This window comes from Typopeltis vanoorti, chromosome 9 (genome assembly GCF_054136105.1).
Source record: "Typopeltis vanoorti isolate ZY-2024b chromosome 9, IOZ_Tvanoo_1.0, whole genome shotgun sequence".
NCBI lineage: Eukaryota > Metazoa > Arthropoda > Arachnida > Uropygi > Thelyphonidae > Typopeltis > Typopeltis vanoorti.
In genome coordinates this window covers 71959484-71978406 of record NC_143557.1, presented here as the reverse complement: position 1 = coordinate 71978406, position 18923 = coordinate 71959484, and the positions used below count along the sequence as shown (strand labels likewise).

General features: G+C 36.4%; 1 protein-coding gene across 6 annotated transcripts in view; it reads right to left on the bottom strand.

The window, feature by feature from the left end:
• Positions 1-18923, bottom strand: part of LOC150103147 (lysine--tRNA ligase-like) — a 254541-nt gene that overhangs the window by 131661 nt on the left and 103957 nt on the right. For all 6 annotated transcript variants that reach the window (XM_090397422.1, XM_090397423.1, XM_090397421.1 and 3 more), the window contains one exon: positions 10111-10230. In XM_090397422.1, the coding sequence (XP_090253548.1) occupies positions 10111-10230 (120 nt within the window). The remainder of the gene's footprint in view (positions 1-10110; positions 10231-18923) is intronic.

Here is an 18923-nt window from a genome sequence, read left to right as displayed (position 1 = left end):
AATTGTAAGGGTTACCCAGAAACAAAGAACTCAGACGTACAGATAAAGAGAAGATAGTTCTGCTATATAAGTCACTAATTAGACCTCAACTGGATTTCTGTGCACAGATCTGGTCATCTGGCTATACTGATGATAAGGAAACATTGCAGAGAGAAAGATGACAGAGGCAAATAACCAAGACTGTCTCCAGACACTGAAATATTGAGTATAAGGACAGGTTCAGGGAATGTAGTCCTCAGAACTTGGCTGAAGACACGGAGACATATAAGATGGTGAGAGGAGCCTAAACAGATACAGGGGAATTATTTTTTTGCAGATGGTGAATGAGTGGAATGCATTGCTGGAGTGGATGGTGAGTGCTCCAACACTGAATATGCAAGATAAAGTGTGATAGTTATTACAGTGTGCGAGTGTTCAAACCTTTCACGATGAGCCTTTGGGCTCCATGGAGGGTTTGCAAGCAATACTAAAAAATGGAGTTGCAATTATCATTTTTTTTTTCAACAGCTATGTGGACAGAACATATGAAATAAACAAATATACACAAAAGTATAAAAAAACTTGAAATAATACTGTAATCTCTTACAAACTTGTGTATTTCTAATCATATCTCTTCTCCTTCCATTTCTCAACTTTGAAGATCACTTTCTTCTAATGCGTTCTCTTCACATTGCAGTTATCTGATGTAATAACCCTAACTACCTTACACTGCCCTAAACTTTAACTCACTGTCCACCATTACTCCAGCTTGAATGACCATGCAGCAAATTCCTATTAGTACAATACTTTGCCTGCAATGTCTAGTCCAAAATGCAAAGTCTAATCCAAGTTTAGTGTTTTTAATTCATTATAATTTGTTCAATGAACCAAATCTGTTTGAATCAACCTGCAAATATTCTGTAAAGCTATATTATTTATGATCCTTGCAATCTGACATTATCAGTCAGTCAGACTTGAAAAAGTTATCAAGGAAAACCAGTAACCCTTTCAGAAACATTCTCAAAGAGTAACTGGTTTTCTTTGCATTCTCTCTGTTATAGAGAATAAAATGTTATATTAAACTTGCAGTTGTTTCTCACTACAGAAAACATTACTCTAACAATGTTAGTTTATTTTAATGGTCTTAATTGCAACACAGAATGATAAAAAAATAATTAAGATTTAAAATACATTTGGCACTATCCTTACGGTAAGTTGGATCTAGCAGATTATGCCTTGGATACCCCTTCACACAGGATGATCAAATGGAAGAAAACAAAAGTGCTACACAAAACTCATTCTAAGATTGTTTTTGGAATAACAGCAGCTTTAAAACACACTCCAAACCTCAACAGGTATGGCTATAAAACTTTACCAAAAATCTTGGAGACAGTCATTTTAAGATCTAATTAATACTTGTTTTCTCTCTTTTTTCCAATATAGATGGCACCAATTAGAACTTTAGTTCCTTGTGTTGTCCATTACATATATTATACTATCTAAATACGTTTATGTGGAAACAAGCACAAGGGAGTTTAAATGGAACAAGAAGGCAGTCACCCACAAAAAACAATATATATAACAGTATTCAAACCAATATTAATAAACAGTCAATGCTCTAACTTGTAAGGAATAACAAAAACGGTTCATTACAGTGAAAAGAGAGAGAGAGAGAGAGACAGTGAATTTTCTTCAGAATAGCATTGTGTCTATGGGCTTTAGTCAAGACTTATGATGAGCAAGTTGATTATAATGGGTTGCTATAATAAGAATTGGCTGTATCAATATCGACAACTTAGAAATAAAAAAAATATGAACAATTAGATTCCATTAATGAGAGATATGAGAAAAACAATGGATCTGAATAAATGGCATTACTGGCATCAAATTAAAAATAAGCTATCAGAAGATACTCAGCATTATTAATTACTTGTACTGAATATTTGGGTACTGATCACTTAAGAGTCAAAGCTAGATAAATAGGAAGAGACCTAAAAATAGTCTTTAAGGAATATGGAGAACTGACTGGGCCTTCTGACCTAATGTTCTTAACTTTCATGTGGTGCAATCTATTAATATGTATCTACTGGATACTGTATGAAGAAGAAGAAGAATGAACAAGAATGAAGGTGGCAAATATTCTCTGACAGAAACTGCAGGAATCTTATTTGATCAGGCAATGCCCCCACCTGACATATATTATACCATCGTATGTCAGGTGGAGGGCATTGCCTGATCAAATAAGATTCCTGCAGTTTTTGTCAAAGAATTAGGATGAACACAATGTGATCGGAATTAAAGATAAGCATCATCAACATAACAAGTATAAACTGAAAAGAAGTTGAACTGGTAGACAAACTAGAGAGGCACCAGAAAGACATAACTGGTGTTATTGAGATGAAGAATGACTAAAACAAGTGATATCCTACTAAATGGTAAACATAGGATGTTATATTTGGGCAAGAGCAATCATGGAAAGGAAGAAGTAGCTACAGTATTTAACACTAAACACAAAGATAACCTTTCTGATTATCAAGCAATATCAGAGTTATGTGAGAAAATTTCAAAATGGGGAAATAAACAATGAATTTCTTTTTTTTGTTTTTTACTAATAGTCTCACGGAAGATTTCACTAAGGAAGAAGTAGAGAATTTTTTTTCAAGTGATTAGAGAAGGCAGCTGACACAAAGAAAACAGAAATTCTGGTCCTTGTAGGAGATCTAACATACACAGAAATGTTTTAGAAAAATTGGGAGAAAAAGGTAAAGCTAATAATAATAGTAAATATATTGATAAATCCTGCTGGATTTCTGTTCAGGACTAACACTAGTTATCACTAACACATTTCAACATAAAGATGTGTGCAAATTCACATACAGAGAAGACACAAGGAAAAAAAAAATTCTTATTAAGAGAAGAGTATAAATGGGATTTGAAGCAGGAAGTGACCATCATGTAGTTTTAAGTAGGGATAAAATGAATATTGTATTGAAAATAAAAATGTGTAAGAAAGTTTTGAAAATAAAGTCAAGCAAGTTTTAAAGATAAACTGTAGACTCAACTATACAAATGTTGTTCAAGTTAAAAATGAAAGAGTTTGAAAACAAGAGCTAAACCTTAGAGTCTCAGTGGCAAACTGAAGAAAACACTGACTGATTCAGTTAGGAAGGCAGGTGAGGAAATTGTTTGCAAAGACAGAAAAATAAGAACTTCATGGTGAGCACAAGGAGTTAAAGCAACAGTCCTGGGTTGGGGGAGGGGGGAGGAAGAAAGAAAGAAAACATATCTAAAGTTCTTGACAAGGATGTCAGCACCAGCAGACATCCTTGAGAGAAAATACAGTCATGGGATGAATGGTCAGGACATAGAAGATAATATCATATCAATAAAGGTGGAAAAATGTTCTAGCAACAATGGAGGAAACATTATTGTAAAAGGAATCAGAGATAATAAAGGTGATATAAAAACTTAAGATATTCAAGATGTCTGGAGTAATTACTTTGAAAGATTATTAAATTATGTGAAAAAGCAGCTTTCAGGAATATGTACCCAGAGAAAATCTAAGATGGTTCACTTAAACAGAATGGGACAGGAAAACATGTGGAAGTTCTAAAATTAAAACTATATAGACACAGGAATAATGCCAGCCTGGATGGCCAAGTGGATAGCTTTCCAACAGGTTGTGGGTTTGAATCCCACCTGGGGCATGGATTGGTGTAAAAGCCAGCTCTAGATGAGTTTGTAAGTCTTGTCTTTTTTCTTTTAAATAAAATAAAATAAAATAATAGATAAACTAAATATTTATGCCTTTACATTTCAACAGCACAAGTTAGCATTAAAGGCAACTTTGAAGATACACACTCAGAAAAGACTAAAATTCAAATGACTGCTCTCTGTACTGTGGTTCTGTGATTATTGCTAACAAGAATTCAGGGAAACTAGAGTTATTAAAGGAGGGATATGCAGACTTCAGGGAGGCAGTTGAGTGTATGAATGTGTATAATATGCCTGAGCTAGTATGAAGGACAACAAATCAGAATGGGATAGTTAGTATAAGACATCAGGATAGGGGTGGGACTAACGGGCTTCTGCATTTCATGAATACTAATGCCAGGAGTATTAGGAACATGAAGGAAGAATTTTTGGCCTTGGTTGGCTCTTCCTGGCCACAGGTTACTGGCATTAGTGAAACATGGCTGACAGAAGATGATATAGCTAGTGGGATAGAGTGTGAGGGGTATAGTGTGTTCAGGAGAGACAGAGAGAATAAAATGGGGAGAGTAGTGTTATTGATGATAGCTGATGAACTGCAACCATGGAGAATAGAAGTTGAACTGCAGGATAGAGAAAAGAGCACATTTGAGGCTATTTGGTGTGAGATTGAGACTAGCAGAACAAAATATAGAGTTGGGTGCTGCTATAGACCAGGTGATGGAATAGATGGTGGAGATAGTATGCATATGCAAATAGAAGCAATGAGTGGAAGGAAGGTAATTATTATGGGGGATTTCAACTATGGAAACATTGATTGGAAGGAGGAGGAGAGAACACATGGGAGGAAGGAATTGGATTTTATGCAGTTATTAAGGGATAACTATCTGCAACAGCATGTAATAGAAAAAACTAGTGGTTTGAGAGTGCTTGACCTAGTAATTGCATCTGAGAATTTGAATGTAATGAATATGACCACGTTGCCACCAATTGGTTGAGTGATCATAGGGTCTTGACCTGGGAGGTGGCTAAATGTGCGGATTTTTCAATTAAGACAGGTTATATGTGGAATTACCAGGCTGGTAAGTATGACAAGCTTAGGAGATTGCTTGGTTTAGTGCCAGGGCATGTACAACTGCAAGGGCTGGATGTTGATAGTGCATGGGAGGTGGTTAAGGAATGTTTGCAGGAGGTAATGGCTGACTGTATACCTAGAGTCCGAATAGTAAATCAAGTAGGGGTTAAATGGATGAATAACACCATAAAGCTTCAGCAGCAAAAAAAGAAACAACTGTGGAGAGAATTTAAGGAGAAAGGTGACCTGCAGGCACACGAACGGTATAAAGTGCAGGCCAGAGGGGTAACGAGTGTGGTAAGAAAGGCAAAAGCAGATTATGAAAGAAAATTAGCCATGCAAGCTAAAGAGAATACCAAATAGTTTTTTCGATATGTTGCAAGTAAAAGAAAAAATGTATACGGCAGAATGATTTTAAAGAATGCCGAGTCTAGGGAGGTAACAGAATCAGCTGATATAGTGGAATTACTGAGCGAGCACTTTGCAAAATACATCATCCAGGTGGTGATATTGCAGGATTGAGGGAACCAACAGCTTATAAGGGAATTTTGATGAATCAAGTGAAGGGGAATAGTCTATTACAAAACCTTAATATGAATACATCTGTGCGATTGGATGGTATACCAGCTCGTGTTGTACGTGAAGCGGCTAAAGAATTGTCAGTGCCCTTGACCATTTTGTTTAATTTGAGTCTCAGGTCTGGGTTAGTCCCTAGGGGGTGGAAAGAGGGGAAAATAGTTCCACTGCATAAAGGAGGTTCCAAGCTGTTGCAAATTACTGACCGATCAGCATATCAGGAGTCATTGTCAAGGTCTTGGAGAATTTAGTCAAGAGGAAAATACAGGAATGGACAGATGAAAATGGGATACTTTATGGGGGACAGCATGGTCTTGTGAAGGGTAGATATTGCCTCAGCAACTTGCTCACATTTTATAACACAGTGACGGCTGAACTGGATAAGGGTCATGGGTTTACAGCGATACTGCTGGACCTTGCTAAGGCCTTTGACAGGATACCACATGGAATTCTAATCTGTAAACTGCAGCATATGGGGATGGATAGGTGGATGGTTGATGGAGAGATATCAGAGAGTAGTTTATTCAGGAGTAGAGTCCAAAAGACGGCCTGTGACTAGTGGTGTGCCGCAGGGTTCTGTTCTTGGCCCACTGCTGTTTAATTTGTTCATTAACGATATAGGGAAGGATCTAAGAGGAACAGTTCATTTGTTCACTGATGATGCAAAGTTAGGTAGGGCAATAGTAAATGCAGAAGATGTCAAAATATTGCAGGAAGACTTGGATAGATTGGGGTTCTGGGCTAAGGAGAATGGATGTCAATTTAATGTGACAAAATGTAAGGTTATGCATTTTGAGGTGAAAATATTAGCAGCAGTATACCACATTGGTGGAACTGTACTCCAGGAGATTGACGAGGCCACGGATTTGGGAGTGTTGGTGGATAGAGAGTTGAAGTTTAGGGGGGCAGATTGCAAAAGTGGCTAAATCAACTCATCAAATCACTTGGTTACTGAAGAATACTTTGATAAGCAGAGACAAGCAAGTTATTGTTCCTCTGTATCGAGCCTTGATAAGACCCCATCTTGACTACTGTGCCCAGATTTGGGCGCCAGGGTATTTTCTTGATGGGGAGTAGGTGGAGAGGATCCAGAGACGAGTGACCAAGATGATAGCAGGTCTATGGAATGAACTTCATGAGAACAGGTTGAAGATTTGTGGGTTGCAGATATTGGCTGATAGGTGGAAAAGGGGTAATATGATTGAGACTTTCAAATTACTGAAGGGGTCTCTATAAGATTAATTCAGAGGATATTTTTGAGAACAGGACTGGTGGTGGGAGGACTAGGGGGCCATAGTTTGGTTAGCAAGGGTGTTAGAGCTAGGTTTTTTTACTTGGAGAGTGGTGAATGAGTGGAATAAGCTGCCAGAGTCTGTTGTGGGTGCCCATGACTGTGAATGAGTTCAAGGTGAAGTATGATAGATACTGTGTGAATGTTGAATAGTTGTTCTTGACATGATGTTAAGGCCTTCCTCGATGAGTCTAAGGACTCCTTGGAGTTGCCCGTAATAATAATTATAATAATAAAGAAGATAGGGTAGTGCACCAAAATTTCTGTAGGATTAGGCTATCATTTCTATCACATTCACTTGATTCTGTAGCATATTAGCCCCTTCCATGAACAGTCTTTGTGATTTAAAATGGGATCTGTGTAAAACATCAAAACATCAGGTTGTAAACATTTAGTTTATCTAGTAAATTATCTATTTCGTTCCTGTTTTAATTCCAGAAACTTCAACATGAATCACTACAACTATGGCTATTTGAATATGGAATAGGAGAGTTTAGCAAAATAGGTGTTTGATTCCAGGGGAGGGGCCTAGATCCTAGATGGCGAACTTATGGCACGCATGCCAGAGGTGGCACGTCCGAGAATTTTGCTGGCACGTCAACGAATTTCAGGTGATATCCTTTTAAATGCTTATAAATTATTCAACTTTTTTTTTTTAATTGTTACAATACGTACAAGTTAAATTTTGTTTTACATGAGAGAACAGCTATGAAGATGCGCATATGATTGGTGCAGTTTTAACAAAAGATTGCCCACCCAAAGACAAAGGCAACTGAGAATTGTTGGGTTGAAATGCTAATTCTCTTCAACCGAATTCTATAACATCTGAAAAACTGTCACAACAACAACATTCAATATAAATTTCTTAGTTTTAACACATTCATGATGGGGGTGTCGTTTATTGTTCTGACGGAACTTCTCATTACCAGAGGGCTCAATTCGCACAAAATTTCAACCCTTGGTTGAATTTTATGGCTGTTTGTTTGGGTTAGAGCTAGCAGGTGAACTCACACATGCATTATATGGCATGTTTTAATTCATGGTAGAATTTTATTTTAAGTTAGCCTTTATGATCTGTCATAATGACATTGAGAATTTCAAATGCAATAAAACATACGCTTATTTCATATAACTGAAAGATTGGACAGTAGTTTTTAGTTAGATACTGTGTTTCCGGTGCAATATATAGTTTGGCTTGAGTCTATACAGCATAGTGTCTGTGAGAGAGGACATGTGATTCATTAGTTAGCGCTGTTTTTATTCCAGCTGTCTGCAATTGCACTATTTGTTGAGAAATATATTACACAGACTGCAAAAGGCTCTGTATCTTATTCAGGAATACAATAAAACTACTTGTTTTTCTTGCATCTGCAGTAATGACTGTTGGGGAGGGTGTTAACCTTGGGGATCGAGTTATACGCGAGAGCAAGTTATATTCGAGTAAATATGATAAGCGTTTCGTCAACAAGTTGACATCCTTGTGCTGCTTCCCCTGTTCAGCTAACTTGTATGGTGAGTTACAATGCATAAATATTTTCTCACTATGGTTTTTTTTTTTTTTCAAACCAGCATCATTAAAATCAATTTAATAATATAATAATCAATTTTACACTGAATAATATTACAAATTTATATATAACTATTATAAATAAAATAAAATATTATAAATAAATATATATATATATTATAAATTTATAAATAAATTAATTAACTAAGTTAGATTAATTTTCTATTAAATTTTCCCCTATTAAAAACTGTCTGGCATGTCAGCAACTCAATTTGTAAATTTTTGGCACGTGCACATAAAAAGGTTCACCACCACTAACCTAGATCTATGTCTTTTGATGCAGTCAGAAGTGCCCTAAAAGAGAGAAATATAAGATCTGACAACACTGGTGGTGCTTGACTATTATTATGATCAGGAAAAATTCCAGGAAATGTCATGTTTCTAAACAAAATTCTATGCTATGTTGAAAGTTTTTTAACTTGGGTATACTATGTTAAAGATACCAAGCAGTTTTATAAGCTAGGTTTTAATCCTTTTTTACCAAGTGAAGCAAACAGACAAATAAGTCAAGTTTGTGCCTGAACGTAGTTCAAGTCTGCGGCAACTCGTAGCAACTCAGGTGCAAACTTGACTTATTTGTCTCTTTGCTTCACTTGGGAAAAAAGGATTAAAACCTAGCTCATAAAATTGCTTGGTATCTTTAACATAGTATACCCAAGTTAAGAAACTTTCTACATCTTACTCTCATCCGGAGATTTTTATTTAATAAGGTCAAAGCACCTTGTGGCAACTTGTTTAGGTAAAATCTATAAGCTCTGCATCACTTCAACCTTGGCATTTATGGATCTGGCTCCCACTGATGAGATCTCAATAAAGGTCAAAACCGGTCTGGGTAGTGGCCCTTGCCTTTAATGCATAGCATCATACATCTCCGCAAGGGGATGTGCTTTGCATTAGGGCGAAATACTAAGGAAAGTGATCGGATTTTACTCCACCTTTACTACAAGTTGCCTCAGACTCAAACTACATTCAGGAGTAAACTTGACTTATTTGTCTGTTTGCTTCACTTGGGAAAAAAGGATTAAAACCTAGCTTATAAAATTGCTTGGTATCTTTAACATAGTATACCCAAGTTAAAAAACTTGGTAAATTGAAGATTTTTTCAGGCACAAACTTTGTTTGCTTACACTTGGATAAAGGATTAAACTAAATTTATTAAAGTTAAAAAACTTTCTACATCTTACTCTCATCCGGAGATTTTTATTTAATAAGGTCAAAGCACCTTATGGCAACTTGTTTAGGTATAGTTGTATAGTCCTCACCTTGTGTGCCGGGACTGTCCTGTGGGAAGTCCACTGCCTACTGTGAAACAAGGTGTTGTTCAGGGCCATACCACAGATTCCAGCACAGTGTCTTGATACACTTTGCCAAAATCTATAAGCTCTGCATCACTTCAACCTTGGCATTTATGGGTCTGGCTCCCACTGATGAGACCTCAATAAAGGTCAAAACCGGTCTGGTAGTGGCCCTTGCCTTTAATGCGTAGCATCATACAGCGCCGCAAGGGGATGTGCTTTGCATTAGGGGGAAATATTAAGGAATGTGATCGGAGCTTACTCCACCTTTACTACGAGTTGCCTCAGGCTTGAGCTACGTTCAGGCGCAAACTTGACTTATTTGTCTGTTTGCTCACTTGGGAAAAAAGGATTAAAAACCTAGCTTATAAAATTGCTTGGTATCGTTAACAAAATTCTATGTTCATTAAATGTGAAACATTTCTTCCTGACAGGACCACTTTAGTTACTCATAAAAAAAAGTTCTTTCAAATAGTGCCAGCAAAATGGAACTAAACTAAAAAGTATAACTGCAGAAAAAGTTTAATTAAACAAGAATAAGGTCAGTAATTTGTTTCTGGCTTGGATTTTGATTATACATTGTCAAATATAAATTTTCTCTCTTAAAAAACATCACCTTAAGATAAAGTTCTGGTGCAATCCTCAAATACAGATTCATATCCAATTCTTTATGATAGGTAACAAAAGGTTTTGCTATGGCACCTCCAGGAAGAATATTCATCATTGGAGTTTCAACCTAAAAAAAGAAAATATGACTGTTATATATTATCAGTAATGTATCTTGATGATTAAAAATTTTAGTTGATGATTTCTGTTATTATTAGTTGTTGATACCTACCTACCTATCAAGATCCATATAGTTAAGTAATTTTTCTTAGCTTTTGATCAACTTTGTTTTGTTGATCCCTTTGCCTGCCTACCTAGTCTAGCTATAAATACTGTCACAACTTGAACAGCGTATAAACCTTTAATCTATCGGTAAATCATTTAAACATTTCAGTATATAAACCACATGCATAATGTGTATATAGCAGCACTTGGTGTTCAAAATGTCCCCCTTTTGCCTTCATGCACACCTTGAGGTTTGTGACATACACAGCATCCAATAGAAATGCTACCACTGTTGGCTCAAAATCCACCTTCCTGCTAATGATGCTGGGATATCATTATATCATTCATTGTATGCAACTCTCTCAAGCTCTGACTACAATTTGAAGTCCAACAGATTCACATTGGTACTTCCAGATGGCCAATCAGATGGTGATATGTGGTTGGGCACATTTGCCTCCAACCACTGTTGTATAGTCCTCACCTTGTGTGCCGGGACTGTCCTGTGGGAAGTCCACTGCCTACTGTGAAACAAGGTGTTGTTCAGGGCCATACCACAGATTCCAGCACAGTGTCTTGATACACTTTGGCAAAGGTTTTGGCCCCTTTCTCACAGAAATGCAACTTGGATAACCCCTGATACATCATTCCCCCCCACACACACACACACACCAAACTATCACTAATGTAGGGTAATGACTTCTCTGAATCCTGGGTGCTATGGCATGTGCTGTGCAACCACCTGGCACATATACTTGATCATTTAAGCTATCATTCTCTAGCAACATCACTTTCTGCTTTATCACAGGATTACAGTGATGGCATGAATTCATCAAGCTATTTAATCCTAACACAGCATGGTCTACCTGTTTTTTTGCAGTCAGATATATCTTCTGTATTGTTATAACAATCCAATACACAAACATCCTACTGATCCCAAGTGTTTTTAGCATGCTACATTCCAACCTTGTGAAGTGCTATTACAGCTATGCAGTTCTCATGATTTCATACATAGTAACCTGTACAGCTAAACAATTCTCTCTCTCTCTCTCTCTACTGATAAACACGTGAATGTTAGCACAGCACCACTAATGTAACCCGGGCTTGCATAAATCTGTGGGCAGCGGTGGTGTACAAAAGTTGTAACAATATTTATGGCAAGATTGTGTATATCATATAGCAGCATTTATGCAATTTAGTATCTGCAATCTTAATCTTAACTAAACTTTCCTAAGTCACTTTAGTTTGGTTTAAACTGGACAATTTTTAGTATCTAAATTATGCAAATTAACGAAAAAATGATATATGTGTGTGTGTGTGTGTGTGTGTGTGTGTGTGTGTGTGCGCGCGCATGCGTGCGTGATTAAATAAATTTAATGACTAGAAGCCGAGACATACCAAAATAGAAAAAATACTATTTATTATATGCACACACAACTAGTTTCATTTTCTTAGAAAACTTCATCAGGTGCATAACACATAAAGAGAAATACAAAAATATACATTACAAGAGGCAGCTATAAATTAACTAGCAAACATATTGCTGACATTTGAAGGCATTCTGGATGCCATACTATTGTTGGGCACATCCACATGGGCATGATCTCATGTACACCAAAGTTGGATAGCCGAAAAGTGACAATCAAATGGATTATAGTTAAGGTTGGTATTAAGATGGACCGGATTGAGGACAATTTCTGTTGATTCCACAGTTCTCTTCAGTTCGCAGTAGCATCTAAAAATGTTTTCTGATTTGTTCAAGATCACTGGATGAACGACAGACAGATATACAGGTATCCCTCGATTAATGCAGTTAATTAATCCCTCGATGTTACCGCGTATATCAAAATCGCATTAATCAAATCTAATAATCAATGGTAAAAATTACAATTCATTCATGATCGATTACTGTATTAATAATTCGTAGGAGGCTGCGTAGGAAGAATGACATCATCATTTTCACACCACGAGGCTTGCATGTTTTTGCATGTAAATGTAACCCTGAGGAGCTTGCAGTAAAAATTGCAACGTAGGTCGCGGTATATCTGAGAGATACATTCATTACCGATATGTGCTAAAATGCAATAAAACATAAAGAATAAACACTGCAAATATAATACATGATAGTACAAATTAAGTGGATATTGAATCCAACATTATTTCATAGCCGAATATAGAAACTACAAGAGTTTCGTGCCGAATATATAGAAAGTAAAAGTTTCAGCAGATGCAAGCATAAGCAATCTTATGGGCAACTCATAGTAAAGGTGTATATAATAAGCCTTTGGCTCTCCATTTCAGTAATATGTGATGGTTTATTTATTTTCAGTTACAATCTAGAAATTATTGAACAAAGAATAAAAAAAACAACTAAACCATACTATACTGACATCGGAGGTCAGGGTATCTCTCATATACAATTGATTGTCAAATATCACAAACCTTTACATAATGTGTTAAACCAAACTGACAGCAAAAAACATGCGGAAATCACTCGTAACATATGAGTGCACAGCTACTCATGACCTCCAAGCTATACACTGGATATGTGTAAGAATATTTATATAAACATTTTGCATGTATCTGTCAGATCAGCTGCGAGCTCCGCAGGGTTAAAGGCGCGTTAATCAAAACTCTTGCTGCGTATATCAAGGGATTGCCGCAATTAATTTCACCGCATTAATCAAATTCCGCGTTAAGCAAGGGATACCTGTATGTGTGTGTGTGTGTGTGTGTGTGTGTGTGTGTAATATTATATTATACACATACCGGCCACTGAATTAAAAACCTTTATACAGATGCATGTAAACATCGCGTACACAGCATAACCGATGTTTGCATGTTTAAGAATACTGCTGGTCTGTCAGGAACGAGACTGCTGTCATCTGAGAAGGCTTGTACAGACAAACAGAAATTCCTATGTGCAGCAATTGACCAAAGTATTTAATGAAGGCTGTTCCCAACTCATTTCTCACCGAACTATGTGCAGAGAATTAAAGAGAATCAGTATCGGCAGTCACATGGCTATATGGAAACCAATGATTTTTGCAAAGAACTGGAAAGTTTGTCTACAGTGGTGTCAGGCTGTAACTGGATGACCTGAAAAAGGTCATGTAGTCTGACAAGTCACAGTACATCTTGTTCCGTATCAACAGTAGGCAGAGAGTTTGGCAGGAGCTCCATGAAGCAATGAACCCAGTTTTCTTTGTAAACACCACTCAAGGTTCTGAAGGTGGTGTCATAGTGTGGGGTATGTTCTGTTGGTATGCAGCAGGTCTCCTGATATTGCTGGAAGGTCAGATGTCCTCCAAGAAACATCGGAACATAGCTGCCAATCAAGTCCATCCTACAATGATGACTTTTTAATCCAGCAGGTAATGGTTGTTTTATGGACAACAATGCTACTGTCCATCATGCAAGAATTGTTCAGCAGTGATTCAGTAAGCATAATAACTTCTACCATCTTTCCTGTTCACCACAAAGTTCAGATCTGAATCTCATTGAAAATGTACAGGACATGTTAGAAAAATAGATTTGAGAGCAAAACCCTCTTCCATCAAATATGAGCCAGTTAAAGGACTGTCTGGTGAATGCCTGGTATGTTGTAGATGCAATACAACACCTTGTGGAATCTATGCCAAACTACATGTGCTTTGATTCAGGCTAAAGATGGCCTAACATGGTATTAAATAAAAGTTTCAAATTCAGTGGCCAGTATGTGTATTATATTATATTATATTATTATTTTATTAATTATTATTGAATAATTATAGATAATTTTTAAATTATGTTGTAAATTAAAGCATTACTTAATAAATGAAAAATAATTTTCCTACATATAAAGCAAGGTTTGGAGTTGATATTTGTAACAAATTTCAGATGATTTCAGTTATTATAAATTAATTGTTTTTAATGAAAATACTGATTCATACTGAATTCATAATGAATGGCATTACTACAGGAAGGCTACCATAATATCCCCCCCCCCGACACAATGATCAAGTTAATTCAAAGAGTTGCAATGATATAAGCAGTCTATCTGTGGCTGTTTAAATTGGTATGCACTTAAGTAGCTATTTACTCTGTGCTTCAGATGTTATTATGAATTTATAATGTTATAATAATGGATGACACCACTGCAAGAATGCTACTGCACTGATCTCTCCTGAAAAGAATGAGCAACTTAATTCCAAGTGTTGTGAAGAAATTGTAAAAATATAAGAGTGATCAATATGGGTGATTTCAATTATGGTAATATAAACTGAAATAAAGAGAATGAATTGTTTTGAGTTTTTGAGGGACAACTATCTTATCAATCAAGATTCGAGATGCAATACAATAATCAGTTGCAAGAGGAGTACAAAGGGCAATCAAGGAAGGTGACTCATTTAGTAAGGGTGGCAAAAGTGCAGTATGAGCAGAGATTAGCAAATGAGGCTAAAAGAAATCCTACACAGCAGAAGGAAGAATGATTATAGGAGGATGGTGTTGGTCAGTAATAATGGTAGAATGATAACCACAGAGAAGAATATAGTAGAGGTGTTAAATGAGCAATTCATTAGAGTATTCCATCCTTGTGAATGCAACATAATGCAGAACTTGAGTGCAGCAGGAAGGAAGGAAGAACCACTGATGTTGAGTGAGCTGAAGGTATATGAGGAACTGAGTAAACTTAATGTCAATAAAGCCATAGGACTTGAAGGTATGTCAGTGTGTGTGTCTTCAGGAAATGTTCCAGGGAAGCTAATAAAAGCTTTAACTTACTGTCTTTAATGTGAATCTTAAATTTGCCCTTGATACAAAGGAGTGGAAAAAGGGCAAAACTGTTCTGATTCCTAAAGGAATCAGAACAATTTTGTTACTAAATTTACCTAAATCATTAGGTAAATGTATAAGACTAAGGCTTCTAATTACAGACCAATCTGTTTGTCTGGAGTTGTGGTAAATGTGTTAGAGATGCTAGTGAGATCCAGGATTCAGAATTGGGTTGATAAAAACAACATTATCTTTGATGGGTAGCATGGATTTGCTAAAGGAAGGGCATGTTTTAACATGACCTTCCTTTAGCAAATCTTTACTTACTATAACAAGGTGACAAGTGCACTGGATAAAGGGGAGGAATATACAGTGGTATATTTAACTTTTATGAAAGCCGTTGATAGAGTGCCACCTGATAAGTTGGTAATTAAACTGGAACAAATGGGGTTGGATATTAGATTAATGCATTGGATTGGAGGTTGCTGTCTGATAGGTATCAGTGAGTTATGTATGACAGAGCAATATCCCACAGGAGGAAGGTTACCAGTGCTGTGTCCCAGGGATCTGTTTTGGATCCATTACTGTTTAATTTGTATGTAAATGATACTGAGAAGGGCTCGAATGCTGATATACTGTTATTTGGAGATATGCGAAGTTGGGAAGAACTATGAGAAGTACACTGGATATTGTAGCCTTGCAGAGGGACAAATGAATGGGCTACCAGTTCAATGTAGCAAAGTGTAAGGTTTTAAAGTTTGGAAAGCAAAGATGGGATGCAATATATAAGATTAGTGGGATGGTTTAGAAGAGATGAAGGAGACTAAAGATCTGGGGGTGATAGTGAATATATACCAGAAATGCGATGATATTTTGCTAAAATTATGAGGACAATATAGCAGATTATGGCAATGATGCAGAGAATAAAGAACACTGACATATAGGAGTACAATGTTATGATTCCACTGTACAAGGCTTTGATCAGACCATATATGGATTACTCTTCACAGATCTGGTCGCATGGTTTTCAAAAGGATGATGGGGGTGTTGGAGCAGGCTTTAGAGATGATTGACTAAGTCGATTTTGGGTCTTTGGAATATAGAGTATGAAGACAGACTGAGAAAATGCAAAATGCAGAGCCTAATGGATAGAAGGAGGAGGGGAACATGACTGAGATATGTAAGTTGGTAAGGAGTAATTACTAGATTAATGTGCATTCACTCATTGTACTAATTTCCTGATGCATGTCTTCGAGATCATCCCTGGAACCCCATGGGAGCAACCAACTGTATATTTTGTCTCACTGGAGTTGATCTCATGAACAGCAACCACTTCTCTCCTATTCTTTTTTAATTAAATTCCTCTGCTATCATCAGCAGTATCCCCTACTCCCTATTCTGTCTTTTCTATCCTCCCTGAAAATATTAAACCCTTCACATTCTATCCCTGTAACTACACCATTTGCTGTTAACTGTCTCATTAATGCCTACTACTTTTGGTGAGGTTGCACTAACTAATGGAAAAAACTTCTCCTTCTTGTTCCTGATACTTCTGGCATTAGTATATAGAAACTGTAGCATCCCTTTAGGTCCCTGACCACCTTAACGTCCTGAATTGACTATCCTATTCAATATTGTTGCTTGAGAGACTAGATTCCACATTTGCTAGTCATTCTCACACTCACTTCACACACATTCCCCTGCATCCATGTCTTTGTCATCCTAACTGTTTAAGCCATCCCGACTTTGTTGCTTCAGCATCTTGTAGAACAAAGTTCTCTCTAACACTAAAACCATTTAGATACAAAGCTCTTTCTCTAACGCCAAAACCATAGGTGCAGTTTGTTAGCATTATACAAATCCTTCTTTCTGTCAATGTCAAACCCCAACACACCTGACATCAATATTCCTTCTACACAACCTGTACTTATTTGTTTGCTATCAACATCCTCCTCCTCCTCGGTTCGCCTCTATCATAGCATGGCAAGAGACATAATCTTCTCCTTCTCACTCTTCTTTTCACTTTGTTCAACTCCTTCACATTCTCCCTCATGGAATATCTCTTAAGTGAACTCTCTATGAGGAGCACAAAGAGTTCACTTGTTCAATTATGTAAGGCTCCCAAGACTTCCAATTATTCCAAATATCTCTTGCATTCTTCCTTGTGATACAGAAGCTGATTGCAAAAATAATACTCGAAAACAAGACTTGATCTTTCCATTGTTTCAACTATTAATAGCTCATTTACTGTATCTCAATTTGCATTTCTTTTGTATAATTTTTCTATAAACACCCTACAACTTCTGTATGAAACCAGCTAACTCACCTTCAGATATTAAATTAGCTGTAAATGTCTTGACCATGAATTAATATAAGCAATTAGCCTAGTATTAACATAGCATATTAATGAAATAAACTTTTAATTTAGTGGCTTATATGACTCCTAAAAATCATCCTTTAGTCTTTAAATAACTCCAATTTTATAACACTAATTCAAACCAATATAAATTTTCCTTAACAGATAGTTATTTAGATCAAATACTGTACCTACAGGCAAACATATTTGATATGACTGGTGATTTAGTTTATATAAAATATTTCTGACCTCTCTTAACATAGAATAGCTGATTTTAAAGCCAACACTTTAATCTTTGATGGCTTTAAAGGTACATAGAACAATTGGTTTATCAATTAAAAATGGTGGCTGTGTGCTAGAAATTAATATATTAATAAATAATATTAAAATTATTTTTGATGTTTACATAGAATGAGGAAACCGTTAGGATAAGGAAAACTACAACATCCTCTAAAAAGTTTCAATGATGACTTCAAAGGCAAGAACGGACCACTCTATGCTTAAATCCTTGAAAAGCATGATGATGATGATGATGATGATAACAAAGAATGAGAATCTCCCAAACTTTTGGGGGAGAGAGAGAGAGACTTGTTCTGATTCAGGTTTGGCTGATGTAAAAGGACTATGCAACTTTCTTTGAAAAGGTGTCCACATTTAAAATTGCTTCTACGGAGAAGACGAGCTTCATCCCACCAGATACTGTGTTTAGTGTCAACACTATATTGTGCCAGACCGAACTTTTAGGTTTCATGTATTCAATATAATGTTGATGTTCATTAATTATTTTTTTTCACAGAATGGCCTGTCTGTCCAAAGTATGTCAAATTACATTCACAAAGTATCTGGTAAACACCAGCTAATGATAGAAGTGACACTTTGTCTTTTGTAGATGGTAACTGATGAGAAATTTTGTTGATAGGAAAATATGTGGGAATAAGGTGATACTTTTTCAAAAGTCTACCAATAGATTCAGAGACACCAGAAATATAAGGGATTGGTACTCTGCAGTCTGTTGAAGAATCCTTAGGTGTTGGAACATAGGAGTCAATTATATGCTGGATTTGATGAAGGTTGTAACCATTAAATTCTATTCAAGTTTTGATAGTGAGAAGTTCTTGTTGTAAGTTTGAGGAAGAGGAGCATACAATACATACTCTATTAATTAAAGGCTTGATAACACCGATTTTTTGAGAGGTGTGATGAGCAGACTTTTGATGAATGTATCTGCCAGTAAAGGTAGGTTTTCGATAAACACTGCTGACAAATTACAGGAGGCTGTGTGAGTAAGAAGGATGTCCAAGAATGGTAAGTTACCAACATTTTCTTTTTCCATGGTGAACTGAATGTGCAGATGAAGGCTACTGATCCATTATAGGAAAGTGGTAAGTCCATTTTCAGAATGAGGCCAAATAGCAAAACCATCATTGACATAACAAAACCAATGAAAGGGTTGGGATGAATAGTTGAGAACAAGGTATCTTCCAGATGGT